Source organism: Natrix helvetica (genome assembly GCF_964273705.1).
Source record: "Natrix helvetica genome assembly, chromosome: 2".
Classification (NCBI taxonomy): Eukaryota; Metazoa; Chordata; class Lepidosauria; order Squamata; family Natricidae; genus Natrix; species Natrix helvetica.
The window spans coordinates 367,369-384,413 of NC_138552.1; the positions used below are offsets into that span (position 1 = coordinate 367,369).

General features: G+C 58.2%; 1 protein-coding gene across 1 annotated transcript in view; it reads right to left on the reverse strand.

Annotated features, from left to right (window-relative positions):
- Positions 1-289: 289 nt before the first annotated feature.
- LOC309388120 (phospholipid-transporting ATPase ID-like) overlaps positions 290-17,045 on the reverse strand; it is a 52,239-nt gene continuing 35,483 nt past the window's right edge. The window contains exons 13-28 of the mRNA XM_081945155.1: positions 16,488-16,696; positions 15,790-15,833; positions 14,799-14,964; positions 14,518-14,706; positions 13,784-13,899; positions 12,650-12,814; positions 10,620-10,731; positions 9,877-9,982; positions 8,808-8,946; positions 8,267-8,450; positions 7,726-7,949; positions 5,895-5,978; positions 4,905-5,150; positions 4,302-4,440; positions 3,926-4,056; positions 290-1,919 (exon numbers count right to left, since the gene is read on the reverse strand). Coding sequence (XP_081801281.1) covers positions 1,677-1,919; positions 3,926-4,056; positions 4,302-4,440; positions 4,905-5,150; positions 5,895-5,978; positions 7,726-7,949; positions 8,267-8,450; positions 8,808-8,946; positions 9,877-9,982; positions 10,620-10,731; positions 12,650-12,814; positions 13,784-13,899; positions 14,518-14,706; positions 14,799-14,964; positions 15,790-15,833; positions 16,488-16,696 — 2,497 coding nt within the window. The 3' untranslated portion in view covers positions 290-1,676. The remainder of the gene's footprint in view (positions 1,920-3,925; positions 4,057-4,301; positions 4,441-4,904; positions 5,151-5,894; positions 5,979-7,725; positions 7,950-8,266; positions 8,451-8,807; positions 8,947-9,876; positions 9,983-10,619; positions 10,732-12,649; positions 12,815-13,783; positions 13,900-14,517; positions 14,707-14,798; positions 14,965-15,789; positions 15,834-16,487; positions 16,697-17,045) is intronic.

The following is a 17,045-nucleotide window of genomic DNA, read 5'->3' on the forward strand; positions in this document are numbered from 1 at the left end:
TCCAACGCACGCACTCTCCGCTCCCTCTGGGGTCTTCAGCCAGCAAAGCTTTTACTGCTCCAGAAAGAGCTGATTTTTCCCAAATGACTAAAAGTGACAAGCAAAAATAGTCCACAGGCCCCCGTCAAAGCATGCAACTTTTGCCTTTAGAGATGCCAGGATCTATACTTTGGAAGAGAAATATGCAGAGGGAGTGATTTTATTTTATTTTCAAATACATCAAGAGATTTTTGTGTGAGACTGTTCACAATTATTTGGAGATGTGTCAAATAAATAATAGAGACTTCCCTTATATTATTTATTTTTTTAAAAGCTGAACATTATAAATATATTACCCTCAGGAAGCCTCAATTGCTGTGTGCGTAAACATATGGGCGTAAAAAAATTACAACACTGGATTTAGACTTTACTGGCATAATATCCCTTCCGTTCCCTAATCCTGGCTGACCGTAATTTCCATAACCATTTTATGCAATAATTTTGGATGAAGCAAATACCCTTCTAAGAATTAAACAGAAATGCTGTTGGAAAAAAGGCACCTTAGCAGGGGAACATTGTGTGACAAATTTTCTGGCAACTTCCACCCCCAGGGACGCCCCCCAAAGGGAGGGCACAAGGCAGGGTGTCTGTCTTCCGAGTGGCCTGGGCAGCAGAGCTTTCTGGCCTGGTCAACTAAGGCCATGGGAGGCTGGAGGCCTTTGCTGAAAACGATGGGCGCCTGACCACCCCAGCAGTGGCCAAGGGGTGGGGTGGGGATTGCCAGTAGTAGTGGAGCCTCCCCTGGAGAAGCTTCTTCCAGCAGGCTGGGCATCTCTGGAGCCCAGAAGATGGAGCTCCTTTACCAGCCCCCCCCCCCCCGTCGTGGCCCCCTTCCTTTGAGGGCCTAAAGATGCCGGAGCCCCACAAGAGTGACTTGCTGGTTTCCACAGCATTTCTGGCCTCGTTTTACTCGCTGTTGAGGCGCCAACGTTCAAGCCCCCCACTCTGGCCCCACAGCCCAGATGCGCCATTGGGCAAAGCAGACCGCTCACCAGGGGGTCAGCCTCTTCCACAGACTGGGTGAAGAAATCTCAGAAGGCAGCCTTGGGTGCAAGTAGCGATGGGTGCCTCTTTCTCTCCCCCCCCCCCAGGCCCAAGGGGGAAGCCACACATCCAGCACAGCAGGGAAGAGGGGGGCTCCAGGGTCCCCTCCCCACTTGACCTGCAGGTGATGCAGCCAGAGCAGTTGTGCACCTCCTTCCAAGCTTGTTCTGCCCCCCCCCAGGCCTTCGCTGAGCCTGATCCCCCTCCTCCGCTTGGGTCCCCGGAAGCCCAGACTCTCCGCGAGGGAGGCAGCATCTTCCTTCGGGCAGTGCGCGCAACACCAACCCCCCTCCTCCTCCTGGGCTGGAGACGGGGCAGGGGACCCGGCCTTCCGGGGGTCTCAGCTCAGGCAGGGCCCCTTCCAGCCCCCCCTCCTTCGCGCGGGAAGCCTTCAGAAGCAGCGGGGGGGATGGCAGCGCTAGACTTCAGGAGAGCGGCCGGGGTGGAGGTGGAACCCTGGAAGCGCTACGGGCTGCTAGAAGCCCCCTCCCCAGCCTGGCCTTTGGGCAGGGCGCCCCCCTCCCCGCATACTCCGCTTCTGAAAGGCCTCCCGCCCCCGTCCGCCGGCCAAGCGCCGTCTCCGCCGGGGAGAGCTAGGAGGCGCCGCCCTCTCTCTTCTCCTGCCGCGGCCGGTACTTCTGGGCGTAGGGCGAGAAAGCGGGCGAGGCGGCGGCGGGGGACTTGAGCCGCATGTTGCGGCCGGAGGTGATGAGGTCCCCGAAGCCCTGCTGGTGCGAGAAGGCGTAGCCGGAGCGGCGGGAGGCGCTGCGCTGCAGGTAGCGCTTCAGGGCGGGCGGGCCGGGCGCTTTGCGGAGCTGCCTCACTTTGTGCACCACCTGCGCGAGAAAAAGACGACGAGCCCGGCTGAGAGGGGGGGGGGGGGCTCCTGGGAAAATAGACACCCTGGACTCCACGGCACATTTGGGGCTCTGAGCAATTCGAAGCTCCCCCCTCCCCGCCCAGCTTCTGATGGGGCAGAGCGCCAGTGCGGGATAGGGAGGGGCTCTGCGTTCCCATTGGGGGGGGGGGCTTTGGGGACAAGCAAGGCTGGGGAAAAAGTGCCTAACCTTCTCCTCCCGCCAAAGCCTCCCTGCGGCCTTTCAACCCCCCCTCCTCCCCTCTCCCTTTTTCCCTTTAGGGGTCTTCACTCTCTCCAGGGGCTCCTCCCGCCTTCTCCTCCCCGCCCCCCCCCCAAGCTCTGCCTGGCACCTCTTCTTCATTCCTGAGCCTCTCCTCTGGTTTTTCTCAGCAGCCCTTTAAGCCCCCCCTCCCCCCCCTCCAAAAGACTGCTGGACGTAGCTGCCTCCCCAGTGGGCAGAAGCTCTTGCTCTAAGCCAGCCGAGGTTCCCTTCTTCCCCCTTCAGACCCCCAACCATCTTTCCCCCAGCTTTCGCCATGAGGCTCCATCATCGGTTTCCTCTCTCTCCTCTGGGGGCCAGAGGTGGTACCTGCAGGGGCCCCTGGGAGCTCTGGCCCTTTGCTTCCGCCCTCCTTTGACTCTCTACAGGAAGTCACCCTTTGTCTTTTCCAAATGAGAACCCACTTTCACTCTCCAGCCAGGGAGGGAAAGCCAGGCCCCTCATAAATCCCTTCCTTGTGGGTCTTATGACGGGCCCCTCTGCCCCCCCCCCCGTTTGATGGGGGCTCTGCCAAACTCTTTTCCAGGCACATTTAACACGGGAGTCTGGTTTCACTCTTGCTCCTTGAGAAAGGAACAGGGGCAGCCACCTCACCATCGCCAAGCACAGGGCAGCCTTGGCACGCCTTCAACGTGAACCCATCTCCGGTTATGCCAGCTGTACCTGCAGCCTGGCTGTGGCTTCTCCTCCGTCGCCTCCTCCACCCTGGCTGACTTCCTGCTCACCAAGGTTTGCTCTGGGTCGTCTTTCTCCCTGCCATCTGCCCCTCTTTCCCCAGCCTTCCTTTTTCCTTCTCCCCTGACTCTTCCTTCCACCCTTCAGCCACAGGCCTTGGCAGGGACGGGGGAGAGGGAGGGGGAAGGCTTCCTGGCTCCCCATTGAAGGATTTGGAGCAACGTCACCACTTTCCCTTCATTGGGGGGTGAGGGGGGGTCGGGGGTCGGGGGGGTTCCTTGTTTTTCGTACTGGTTCCCTCTCTTCCTGAAGTCATCCTGGTTTCATTCTTGCAGGGGGGGGGTGTTAGGGTTCACTTCCTTTTTTTTTTGTTTCCCAGGGCAATACTTAAGGCTCCTGTATAAAAGCCAGCTCTTTTCAAACCTCCCCCCCCCCAACACCTGTTCTCCCTCCTCTCCCTCCCTACTTGTCCTGCTGATAGATGCGCCTGGCCTTTAAGGAGAACCTGGGGCTCTCCCCCAAGTGGAGGGCAGCACCCACAGAACCAGCTCTACCTGTCTGGCCTGGCAAAGTGCCCCACATGACCACTAGGGGGCAGCATGACCACATGATATTCACCCCCGTTGCTTCCAGACCCCTTAAGGAGCCTCCTGATGGATGACCCTCTGCAAGTCCATCACTGGAGGAGAGGGGGCTGGTGGCCATGGCCCAGCAGCTGCTTTTCGGGCAAGGCAGAAATCCCCCCCCCCTCCGTTCAATCCGGGTAGCTCAGCTCCTCTTGCAAGGCAGGCCTTTGGGGGAGCCACAGGCTGGAGCCCCCCTCAACCATGGGCCAGTCCCTTTCACTCAGCCCAGCTACCTGAAAGCCCCCCCCTTCTGCACAAGGGCCACCCAGGCATGGCACCCGGCTGCAAGCCTCAGGCCAGCCTTGGCACAGGGGGGGGCGGCAGTGGCATGGGGCCCCAGGCCAGTGGGAGGAAAGGTGGCGTGGGCCCTGCCCCAGGCGTCCTGGGGCCCAGGAGGAGTACCTGATCGCTGAGGCTCGGCATGAGCTGCATCTTCAGGAACCGGAAGCCGATGACTGGCAGGACGCAGAGATTCACGCAGAGGCAGATGGAGAGCCACACCTTGGGCTGGTTGAGGATGTTCCGGGCGGTGCCTGGGAGGGGAGAGATGGACTGCAGTTGCCCTGCTGGGCTGAGGCGCCCGTGCTTGGCCCAGGATTCAGGGCAAATGCAGGCAACCCTGGGAAGATAGGCGCTGTGCCCCCCACCCCCCTCTGGTGCTGCCCTGCTCCTGAGGCTAAGCCCCCCCACCCACCCCTCTCCAAGAGGGAAGCAGCTTCCTCCAGGGAGAGAGAGGCCCTTTGCTGGGGTGGGGTGTCTTTGCAGCTTCTAAACCTACCGACAAAGGGGAAGGAGGAGGTGAATATCTGGTAGGTGCCATCACTGTACAAGGTGAAGGTGATGACGAAGTAGATGGCCAGGCTGCCCCAGAGGAAGAGCTGGTTCACGGCCGTCCAGTAGGCTGTGTCTAAGCCCATCTGCAAAAGGCAGCCTGGCTAAGGTAGCCATGGTGGCGGCAGCTGCTTTGGCTCGCTGACCCCCTGCATGAACTGGGGCCGGTGGCCCTCACCCCCCCACCCCTCACAAGGGCTGGCCGAGGAAAGCCCTGGAAGCCCCTCTGGGCAGCAGCCCCTGGCCGCCTGCACTCCCTGGGGTCCCTCGTGCACTCCCTCCTTCAGCTGAGCAGCTCCCCTTGGACCGCTCAGGGCAATGGGGGCAATGGGAACGTTTCCTGGCGCTTGGTGGAGCAGCTTTCCCAGGCCCAAACCCCCCACCTAGTGGGCAGCTGAATGGCAAACCAAAGGATTAAGAAGACGGGGTGCTGCCAGTTAGACTCCGAGCCGAGTGGGCCGTGGGGAGGCCGAGGCCAAAGCCTGACTTCAGGAGAAAGAGCCTGGGGCGGGCACAGAGCTGCAGCAGTTGGCGAGACGGAGGCCCCTACCTGGACTGACACCACGATGAGCAGACAGGTCTGCACCATGAGGGCGAAGGACTGGTAGTCGGCAACGTCCCTCCCGTCGTTCCGCACGGAATCGAAAATGGTTCCGTAAGGGACCAGGAAAAGGACCAGGGAGCTGTAGATGCTGTAGAGGATGCATTTGGCAAACTCCCTCTTGTTGAAGTACAGGTTCTGCTGGCCGGGAACGTACAGCTGGGGAAACTGCAGGCTCCAGCGGTCGTCCACATCCTGGCAGCAGAAAGAGGAAGCTGGGGGGCCCTGCTGGAGACGCCCCAAGCCCGCCCCAGGAAGGACCACGGTGGGCCGGATCACTCCGCGCCCCAGAGCCCCAATCCTTCCATGAAGCCTGCTAAGATCCCACGTCCATGATACAAAATGCTGCTGAGATGGAGGACCAGGAGAGGTTGGCTCCCAACGGGGGTTGCTAGCAGCGAGACGCATATTGTTTCACCTGATGCCCGGCCTGGAAGAGTCCCAGGTAATCTGTTTCTTCTGGGGGTGACTCCTGGCCCCCCTCCCTCTCTCGCTAGGCTTCCCCAAAAGGGGGGGGGAGGCTGAGGCTGAGGGGAGGGTGGCTGGCCCACCAGGTAGACTCCCTCGGCACTGATCGGAAGCTGGGCTTTCCTCTTTGGCTGCTGATCTTAAAAGGTTTTAAGTGGAGGAAGTGTCCAGGTGGGCTTGAATTAAGACTTCCTCATTCGTTCATTCCTTAAGGAACTAAGAATCCTTCCCAGGGGAAATATTTACATCTCAAATAAATAAAATAACCGATAGGATGACTTTGAGGGCACCGGAAAGAAAGGAATGAGAGAAATGCATGGCTTATTGGGCTCAGGAAATAATTTCAAAGATCTCTACTTTTATCTATAACCTAGACGGTGTCGTGAAGGAGGACCCCAGTTTTCTCTACTGCTTTTCCTTCAGTTTCCTGACCTGAAACCGAGCAAAGGCCCCACAAGCGACTCCTCCTACCTGGTCAAAGAGGCTCATTCCAAGCACTGGCAAACAGGTGTAGACCATGTTGTAAAGGGTGATGAACCATTCATCGTACACAGTCTGCAGGGGAAGGAGGGGAAGAAGGGGGAAGAGGGAAGGACATGAGACAGGAAGGGGGAAGGGTACCAAACCTACCATCCGGAGATCAGTGGATAGAGGGGGGAGGCCCATGTTTCTTTCTGGGTCCCTGTTGCTTAGCTGTGGTGTTCTGCCTTTCTCAAGGAGGCCTAGGATTTATTTATTAAGTGCCTAGAGGTGACTCTAACATCACGCTCTTCTCCCTGTTTCCCCCTGTGGAGAATTCTCTGCATCCTGGCTGTGGGTCAGTATAGTCTACATAGACATCTTTGCAAATGAGCAACTGTTACGTTGGCTTGCAAGGCTGTCTCTACAGCAGAGAACCTGGTTTGCCAGTTGCCCTCTCTGCCTTTACTGAAAAAATGAGCGCTTTGGTTGACCAAAGCCACCACTCGTCGGAGGAGAGCGCAGGTTCTATCTGTGAGTGACCAGAGAAGGAAGGGAAGGGAAGAAAACCATAAAGCGCATGAACGAAGCAGAGAGCAAGAGAGGAAGGGAGTTGGTGCACCCATGCAAGGGGAGGGAAGCCTAGCTTTAACCATGAGTTGGACATCAAGAGGGAATGAAGGAGAATCAATGCAGAAGACAAACTTTGAAGGTGGAACGAAGAGGGCCGGGAAGAAAGCAGAACACAGCTTTCCCTATAAGGCAGTATGGCGACAGGTCTGTCTGTCCGTCCATCCATCTGTCACTATCTGTTGGCCTCTCTGTCAAAAGGGATTTTATGTCGCTGGCTTGGATAAGGGAAGGAGACTTATCAGCCAGGGCCAAGCAATCCAGCCAGCCAGTGCACAGGAGGCCGTGTTGCACAGGTAGTCCTTGACTTATGACCAGTTGATTAATGACTGACTGAACTCATGGTGGACCTAGCCAGAACTACCTAGGACTTGTTTTCAAAGTTACCATAGCTACGCAGAGTTGCACGCACCCCTGTGGTCATGTGATCATATTTTGGGTGCTTGGCAACCAGACCACCACCTTTATGATTGTTTATGGCATTTGCATATCTCTCTCTCTCTCTCTCTCTCTCTCTCTCTCTCTCTCTCTCTCTCTCTCTCTCTCTCTCTCTAAAAATCAGGTGTGGTCATGTGATGCCTTGACTTATAACCACAGTTCTGGGCTCAATAACGGTCAAAAGTCGAGGCCTCTCAGTACTCCTGCTAAAATCGCTTCCTTTCCAGCAATTCCTTCCTTTCTCTCTCTCGAGTGTTGTGTGATGTGCAAAGCCAAGCTGTGTGGTTAGTGTCCCAGTCCCCACCCTGGCCAAGGGCACACGCGTGTGAGATGCCGATCCACACGGAGAAGCTACAGGGAGGGGCGACTTTCCATGGCAACGGAGTCCAGGACCAGAAATTGCGAGCACAAGTTACAATTGCTTGACTTTCATGTCAATGTAGGGAAAAGCTTCCGGATGGTAAATTTCTGTGCAGCGGTAACTACAAAAATCGTGGATTCTCTGTGTGGCTTTGAGAAGTTGGACAGGAGCCTCCTAAGGCTGAAACTGAACTGGCTTTCTCTCTGCCTGTCCTGGCAAAGGGCTCACGGTCACTAATCAGCCCCCCACCTGGGAGTCTGGTAGGAAAAGAGATCCCTGGTCTTGCTGGGCTCTAGACCTGCCCTTGACCATTGGCTGGAGCAGGCCAGGGAAAGGCTCCACCCACCCCCTTACCCTCCCCCGTCGGCTGCTTCTGGGGGGGGGAGGGAAGCTGCGCTCGGCGGAGGCAGTTACCTGGGCAGAGAAGCCGGAGAAGAATCCGAACCAGAAGTGAACCAGCGTGAAGGCAAAGTTTTTGTAGAAGAAGTAAGACAAGAACTTGCACATGCGGATGTACGACCACCGGCCGTGGACCAGCAGCAGCCGCTGCAGGTAGCGGAACTGGGCGAAGGAGAAGTCGCTGGACATCACCGCCTGCATCCCCTCCTGGCCACTTATGCCCACGCCAATGTGAGCAGCTAGAAGACCAAGCGGGAAGGCCCTCAGCAGGGAGCGGGAGCAGGAGAAGCTGGTGGGCGCCAGACCCACCCGTCCCTCCCAAGCCCAGAGAAATGGGGCCCAGGAAGGCTCGGACGGAGACGTGTTTGCAACTGGCCCTCGAGGGAATGCAAGGCGCTTGTCCATGGCCGAGGCTCCGCTGGGCCTCCAAAAGCAGAGAGAGGGCCACCCACGGCCACCCCGCTGAATTTGCTTCCCGTTCCCTGCCCAGAGTCCCTCTGCTCCTGCCGCTTCTCCCCCGGGCCTGGCCGAGAGCTGGGCCACCTACCACACTCACTTTTGATCATGCCGACATCGTTGGCGCCATCCCCGATGGCCAGGGTGACGGCTCTCCTGTGCTTCTTCACCAGGTCCACCACCTGGGCCTTCTGCAGCGGAGTCACCCGGCAGCAGATGACCGTTTTGCACATGCAGGCCGTGTCCACCAGCAATTCCGAGAGCTCCCCCTCCAGCGCATGAGCCTGCCAGGGGCACAGGGCGTGCAGGAGAGGATGGTCCTTCTCCCAAGGTTGGAGGGCAAAACACTCAGGAAGAGGCCAACGGTCCTGGGTTGGGTCAGGTGCCAGACTCTCCCACCTCCCTTCCCTGTCCTCAACTGGCACTTATTAAATCAATTTATATGGCCGCCTTCCTCACAGCATCAGCAAAACTCTAAAAACCTACAGTGGTTGCCAAAACCAAACCCCTCAGCAGCAGCAACCCACCTGGGACCCATGCCAGTCTTCGGTGCCCTGGCCTCGGGGGAAGGGGCGAGGCCATGTGGGCCAAGTGCCAGGAGGGCTGCGGGCCCCCGTTTGCCCCGTCTGTTGCCACCTTACCAAGCTGTGCCCATTAATGACCAGGCCGTAGTCTCCGCCGGCAGGCTCTTTGTTCCAGAAGCCGGAGGAGGTCGATCTCTGGATGTCCAGCTCTTCTGGCTTCGCTTCAAGGTCTGCTTGCATCCGGTCCTTTGCTGCCCTGGAAGAGAAGCAACACGGTGGGCCCTGGGGACACGGAGCGAGAATGGGGGGGGGGGGAGTCCTGTCCACGCAGGGCGCCCCTTGGTACTCCTGTGGAGGGGGCCAGGAGGATGCGCCCCCGAAATGACTGTGTGCCCTTGCCAAGGCTGGAGGGGGGCAGTAGAGGGGCCATCAGGCTCACTTGGGTGCTGTCAGAGCCCCAGCACCGTGGCTGACCAGGGCCCGGTTCCTGCCCCAACCACGCCCCCACTGAGCTGCGAATGGAGCCGCTGCTGCCTTGATGGTCCAATCGTAGGGCTATTCTCCCTGTCCTTGAGCTGTGTTTGGTCTGGGCGTTTCCCAGGCTGCCTCAGCCACTCAAGGGCCCCAGGCAGGAGGAAGCCAAGAGGAGGAGGTCTGAAGCGGCCTCTGCCAGCAGCCTCAGCTGATCCCCCTGCCTCAGTTCCCCCTTGGGAAAGGGCTGGGTGGACACCACCGGCCCATAGTGGCCTTTCACACCACCAGAGAAGCCCATTGGACAAAGGCAGCTGGCAGAGTTTGGGAGGCTGACACGGAGGCCTACCACCCATCCCACACCCGTTTTGGAGATGTGTGGCAGCCCAGAAACGGGGTGGATCAGTGAGAGGACCCCCTTCCTGCCTGGGAGTCCTAAGGAAGCACTCCTTTAGACACCCAAGGTGAGGCGGAGGGGAGTGGTCTTCCCCTCAGAGAGCCACCTTTGGTCAGAGCTGGGATGCCCATTGAGGTGGCAGAGACGCTGAGGCCCTCTCAGTCCCTCCAGGAATTGGCTGGAGAAAGTTCTTCCTCTCCTCGGCCTCTTTCTCTGCTAGGGCAGCTGCCCCCCCCCCCCCAGATGGGCCTGGGAACGAAGGTCTGTGCTTCTCTCTCTCTCTCTCTCTCTCTCTCTCTCTCTCTCTCTCTCTCGCACCTGAGCTGCTGCTCCACTTCCTCCCAGCTGTCTCCATGAATGATGAAGATGTCCTTCATGGCATCATACAGCATGTTGCAGGAATAGCCGATGTTCACTGCAGTCTCTGGAAAAACAGACACACACACCCCGTCCATTATTTTCAGCAAGGAGAAAGATACCCCCCCCCTTTCCCCATAGGGAGCCCTCCCCTCTGGTCCCCAGTTGCCTCTCTAGAGGGGCCTGGGAGGGGAGGGAGCCCCCAGCTCTGCACCCAGGAAGTTCGCACGCCAGCCAAAGGACGGAACCCGCCATCCTGGGAGACGGATCTTCCGTGGCTGAATAATCTCCATTCTTTGCTGGCCTCCCTTGGCTCAGCCACATCCACGTCCAGCTCTTCTCTCTGCCCCACCGGCCGTTTTTCTTGCCCGCGTGTGGAGCCCACTTCTCTCTTCTTCTGTTTCTCAAAGACGAGGTGACTTCCCTGCTCCCCCCCCGCCCCCCCTTCCTGACTCCCAGAGATTGGTTAGGAAAACTGGCCAGTCCGTCTCTTTGCCCCCAAGGGCCCCGAGGAAAGCATCTGTCCAGGAGCCTTGCTGGGAAGCAGTGGCTCCGAAGCGAGGAAAGGACACTCCCCCTGGCCCTGAGGTGGGAGCAGCCCTTTCTCCTCACCCCAGGGGGGCCCAGAAGCCCTGAGAGCAGCCCGCGGTCATCCTCTCAAGAGTTTGGGCCTCGGCCCTCCCGCCACTTCCTCCAGCCGGTACCTTGCTTGTCACCGGTGAGCACCCAGATTTTAATGTGTGCCCTTTCCAGGATCTCAATGGTCTGGGGGACCCCTTCCTGCAGCTTGTCCTCCACGGCGGTGGCACCAAGCAGCTGGGGAGAGAAGGAAGGGCGAGCTGAGAGGGGTGGTGGGGAGCCTCTCCGAGGTGCTGATGCCTCATGCAACATCCGCCTGCCACGATCTTGGCCCGGCCTCTCAAGCCCCCAGCCTCCTGTGGCCAGGCTAGCCACTCAGCATGTGTTGGTGTGCTGGGAAAGGGCAGAGGGAGCCACCAGAGCAGGGCCAGGCTGGGCCGCCGTGTCTCAAGAGCTGCCTTCCTGTAGTCTGTGGGTCTTGCGCTGCAGGCAGGCAATGAAAACACCTAACCCTCACCCTGGTCACGATGCCGCGTAGCTTTGGGGAAGCCGGACATTTTAAGAGGCTCGCAGGCCGGAACTCCTGTGGTGCCCCGAGACATTGGCCAGCGTGGCCCAGAAGGAAAGGGCACCAGCTCTGAGCAGGGCAGGGGAAGCACTTCCAGATTGATGGGATGTGGGCAATACATCTTGGCTTGCGAGGAACTCCTAAATTAGACATTTTAAGGCATCCAAGTGCTGGTAAAAGGGGGATGGGTGGCATGCAAGGAAGGCCCGTTTCTCTAAAGCAGTGAAAATCATGGACATTATATGGGAGCATGTGTTGGGCATGCCAGTTTCATGCGGTGGAGCTTAAGAAGCACAAGTGTTAAATGGAGCAGAATGAATTGGCAACACACAATGGATCTGAGCCCAAGAAGGTGAGGTGAGCAGGGAAGGTGTTGAGGTGGCTGGGAGGAAACGAAGGACCCAACGGCCAACTGCTGAGCGAAGGAAAGGCGGAGGAGCCCAGAGGGAGGGAGGAGATCACGGAAGGAGGAGACACGATCCTCTAGAGAGAGAGACAGAGAGAGCGAGAGAAACAGAGAGAGAGAGAGAGAGAGAGAGAAACACAGAGAGAGAGAGAGAGAAACAGAGAGAGAGAGAGAAACAGAGAGAGAGAAAGAAAGAGAGAGACAGAGCGAAACAGACAGAGAGAGAGAGAGAAGCAGAGAGAGAGAGAAACAGAAAGAGAGAGAGAGAGAAACAGAGACACACAGACACAGAGAAAGAGAGAGAGAGAAACAGAGAGAGAGAGAGAGAGAGAGAGAGAAACACAGAGAGAGAAACAGAGAGAGAGAAAGAGAAAGAGAGAGAGAGACAGAGCGAAACAGAGAGAGAGAGAGAGAGAAGCAGAGAGAGAGAAACAGAGAGAGAGAGAGAGAGAGAGAAACAGAGACACACACACAGAGAGAAAGAGAGAGAGAGAGAGAAACAGAGAGAGAGAGAGAGAGAGAGAGAGAGAGAGAGAGAAACAGAGAGAGAGAGAGAGGATGCTTACAGATCCAAAGGCAGCTCAGGGCAAAGGGGGAGTGGGAGTGGAGAAGCACCGGGAGAGAGTTGGTGTAAAGAGGGCTGGGGTTCCTCCTCCTGTTTCCCCTGTGCCTTGACTGTCCTTGGCTGGAGACCTTCTGGCTCCTTCCCTGCACTGGGTGCCAACTAGGCTCACCTTGGAAGGCACGGCCCGTGTGTGCTTGCGCCCAGTGCTCTCTTCCTCCACACTGACAGTGCTGGAGAAAAGAAAAGGTGTCCCTGGGGTCTCCTCCCCCGTGATAAGCTTGAACTAGGCTCATCCATCCAAACGGGATCAAGTTCTGGGGAATCTGCCTGTAATTCACCCTGTTGCGGCTGAAGGTTTCTCTCTCTGCGCGTGAGGACGGGTGTTTAATTGTGTAATCATGCTTGTTAGCTGCCTGGCACAGGGTGCTCCAGAAGAGCCCTGGAGGAGACATTCCTTGACCACCAAATCTTTCAGCATCAGAACTTGGTGCCACAGGTGCTCGGGGGGGAGGGGGGCATCGGGGAATCCCCCAGGCAGGAGTGGCAACAGGGGGCTCCCGGTTGGCATTGGCTGGGGCTGGTGGACGGGCTACCCCTGTGCCAGTTGCCTGCCTACCTGCAGATCCCTCTCGATCTCCTCGTACACCTTGGACAGCTTTCCCTCTCGGTCATGCAAGCTGATGCTCGCCTTGTGGTGACGCTTCTGCCAGTCCTCAAAGTAGGACTCCTCCAGGTGACGGTAAGCCACCACCAAGGTCCGCAAACCTTCCCCAGCAAACTCCTAGGAAGACAGCAGGCTGAGAGTCCCAAATCAGCCACGAGGGGGTGGGGGTGGGGGCTCAAATTCTTCTAGGAAGACCAGAGGGCAGGGCAGGAAAGGATGGATGGAAACTCATCAAGGAGAGCAGCAACCTGGAACTAGGGAGAGACTTCCCAACAGGGAGGACAATGGAACAACGGAGGTTTTGGGTGATTCATCACTGGAGGCTTTTGAGAAGGGACCGGGCAGCCCCTTGTCTGAAATCGCACAGGGTCTCCTGCTTGAGCAGCAGGGGGCTGGAGTAGAAGACCTCCAAGGTTCCTTCCAGCTCTATTCTACTCTACACGCCTCATTCCCAGGGCTGGGAACTGGGGCTCCACATCCAACCTCTGGGCACAAGGCATGCAAAGCCAACACGGGTGGCCCGTGTCTCCAGAGTTTGAGCCGGGCCACATCTGGCCATTGGGCCAAAGGGGCTGCCTTGGGGCACGGCAGCTGCTCCCCTGGGAGTCCTTTGCCCCTTGGCTTGGGAAGGCCGGGTCTGATGGATTCAGGACCATGACGAGGGGGCGGCTTTCTTCTCTGTGGCCCCAGAGAGCAGGTCTCTGTGCAACCAGGGAAGCCGAGCCACAGGGGAAAGGGCCCAGGCCAGGCCAGAGAAGCAGCCAGCGAGACACACCAGCTGCAGCCACATCAGTGCTGGAGGTCTTCCGACAAAGGCTGGCTGGCTGGCTGCCCATCAGAAGTGCTCGGGGGGACCCAGGCCTGTGCAGGGGACTGGACAAGACGCCCTGGGCTTCCAGAGGGACTCCAGCCAGCAACTCTGCAGCCAGCTCTGCTACCTTCTCACTTCTGTGCCCAGCTTGCTGTTGGCATTGAGAAGGCCTGGGGGGGCACAGCTTGGAGGGAGGAGCACAGCCGAGGGACCCGTGGGGCCAGAAAGCAAGCCTGCCTCCTGCCTGTGCTTGGAAGAGGCGTGTCTCCACCTACATCCAGGTGCTCGGTGGTCTCTTCCTCGAGCTGCTTGCAGGAGGGATGGAGGAGCGTGTACAGGATGGTGTCGGCCCCTTTGCAGTACAGAGTCAGCTGACCCCTCGGGTTTCGCACTGGGAACAAGGCAAGAAGGGCAAAAGGTGAGTCTGCAGCAGATGGAGCCCAGAAAAAGACCCAATCAGAAGCCTCCCTTCCTCATCTCTCTTCCCTCCCCTCAAAGCCACCGAACAGGCCCCAGGTAGCCTATCTGAAAGGTCCCGGGCCTTCTGCACCGCAGACGGGTCGTCTGAATTGTTCCTCACTAATTGCACCGGCACAGCACTGGCACGAGAGAAGCTCTGTACCCAGGGTTGAACCGTGGAGTCTTTGGTGCCCTCTGACGTTATCTTGCAGACGTTTCCTTACCCAGCTAGGCAACATCATCAGTGGAAGAAGGGAGTGGGGTTTGTAGGGAGGAGGAGGAGGACCACAGGGCCCATGGTACTCTCAGGTTTGGCTGTTTCTTGCAGACGTTTCATTACCCAACTAGGCAACAACATCAGCCCTCACGATGCTAGCTAGTTTGGCAATGAAACATCTGCGAGGAAGCCACCAAACTCAGAGAGCGCCAAGGGCCCCAGCAAGGCCTTGTGGCTGTGCAGCGTGACAGTTTCTGCTGGGACATGAGGCAACCTCTGGGCGGGAGGAGAGCTTGAGCAGAGTGTGCAGAGGGGGACGGAAGAGAGACACACCAATGACGGACATCCTTTTGCGCACATTGTTGAAGTCCAGAATGGCCAGCAGCTCGTAAACCACCATTTCCCCCATTTCCACCACAGTGATGGTCGTGGGGGTGCGGGCGCGAAACACAAAGCCAAAGTTCCGGGCTGCGGTCACCAAGGCCCCCTCGTCCGGGGACTGGGCTTGGTACACCAACGTGCCTGTGGGCGAGGAAAGGTGCTGGTTGTGTTGCAAGCGTGAGCCTCCCCTCCAGCCCCCGTGCCCTCCTCCTCCTCCTCCTCTGCCAGCTCACCCTCCTTCGTCTCTTCTGGCATCACCGTGTGGCAGAGGGAAAGGAGGCGGAAGAACCTGTGGGTGGGCTCATCCCTGGCCTTCACCGCTTGGAGCAGTCTGTGGTCATAGAAGACAAACTTTGGGTCGGCCAAAGGATTCCACGAAAAGTCAACTCTGTCCATTGTCTGTGGAGGAAAGGAGGAGGGTCAACCTCTTTTGCTCTGGGCTGGACATCCTCACCCGGCAGGGAAGCAAAGCTCTTGAATAGGTACTGCTGGCTCCTGCAGAGGCTGATCTCAGCTGCCGGCAGTAAGGGGGGGAGGGGAATCTGCATTTGCCCCCCCACCCCCACCCCTGAGCCTTGTGAAGGGAGGGCCTTTCCCTACTCTTAGGCCCACTTGCTGCCAGCCTCTTCAGTGATGTGAGATACGGGGAGATGAGCTGGAGCCAAATTGACAAGCCTTGTTTCCCTTCTACTCCAAGGGATGATAAAAAGGCTCTACAAGGCTACTACGCTCCTGTCCAAAAACAGCCCGGCTGGACAGGAAGGTAGCCAAGCCCCTCGCCACCACCTTCCTCTGGTCACCCAGAGTGGGAAGAAAGTGGACACCAGAAAACCGGGGGTGAGTGGCACCAGAGGGCCTCAGCCCTTGGACTTGGCTACTGCTTCCCAGGGCTTGGCAGCCCTCCCTCTTGGCCTCCCCCCCCCTCTTGCCCTCCCCCCCCCCCGTGCTTGTCCTGTGGCAGAAGCCCTTTCAGTTCTGATGCTGAGTTGGGAGAACTGGAAGTGGGGGAGCAGCCCCGAATCCTCTTCCGCTCTCGGCAATGGCGCTCGAGTGTGGCCGTGCAGAAGAGCAGGGAGCCTGGGAACAGGGCCACTGCGAAATACGGGGGGAACGGAGTCCCCAGGCTCGGCCTTCTGCCTGAAGCGTGGATGGCAGCCTGGAGGTCACTGCTGCTGGGATACAAGCAGCCCCGTTTGAGAAGAGGGTTGGCGGAGTGTTCCTTACCTCAATGTCCTCCACCAGGAATCCCCCTGAATCCAGAGTATCTCCTGTGGGAGAGAAAGAGGCTGGCTGCGAAGGACAACCAGGGCTTCTGGGCCTCCCTTTCTCTCCTGAAAGTCCAAGGCTTGGCTCCCCTCACTAAGAACGCCAAGACCAAACCACCCACGGACACCCCACACTCCACCCTACAGTCCCTCTGAGGCCCTTCTCCAAAGGGCTGCATCCACCTCTTGGCCCTCCTTGAGCCCATCTTGGACAGAGGCGGAGGCGGGGGGGGAGGGCCAGGGGGGGGCTGCCTGTGCCTCGAGAGCAATGAGCCTCACTGTCGACGAGTTCCATTGGAAGGGAACCTGACTGGACTGCTCTCTTAGGGGGCAGGAATTGGCGATTGCTTTCAATGTACAATTTCCCCCAGAGCTTGCCTCATCCATGCGGCATTCCGGATCTCTAGCAAAAGTACCATTTCTCTAAAATCTATGTAGCCGGGAGTAGCCGGGTAGAATATTTCCTTCCTACCTGCCTGCCATTTTCTATGTCCTGCAAAAGGCCCGCACCCCTTATCTGAAAGGGATTTTGGGGCCAGGGAACCAAGAGTGCTTGGAGCAGATTGGGAAACCCCCCTCCCCCTTGCCTCCAGGAACAGGGCGGTGGCCCCAGAGCAGGCGAAGCTCCGATGCGTTTCCGCCTTCCCACCTTCTTACCGTAGAGCTTCCCAGCGATGCAGCATTTGTTGAAGATCATAATGTTCTTAGTGAGGGTCCCTGTTTTGTCAGAGAAGATGTATCTGATCTGCCCCAGCTCCTCGTTGAGGGTGGTGGTCCGGGCCTGGGCGGGCATATCGTGGGGAGGGTAGTACATCTTGTGGTCCCAGTCGATGTAACAGCTGTTGGCCAGGCGGATGATCTCAACGCTGGAGCAAAGGAAGGCACACGCTGGGTCCCTGGCAGGAAGGGAAGTGCCCGGGGCCCACTCCCTCCCTGGCAAGGTGATAGGATTCAGCCAGCTGGGCCTCAGCTGATGTAAGGTTATGCTATGTAAGGGTCACTGTTGGCCGTGGCTGAAGCGGCATTGGTTCAGACGTGGGATTCAGCAGGTCCTGCCCAGTTCTGGAGAACCGGTAGCGGAAATTTTGAATAGTTCAGAGAACCGGTAAATGCCACCTCTGACTGCCCCCCTCCCCACCATCTATTCTCTGCCTCCCGAGTCCCAGCTGATTGGGAGGGAGTGGGGATTTTTCAGTATCCTTCCCCTGCCACGCC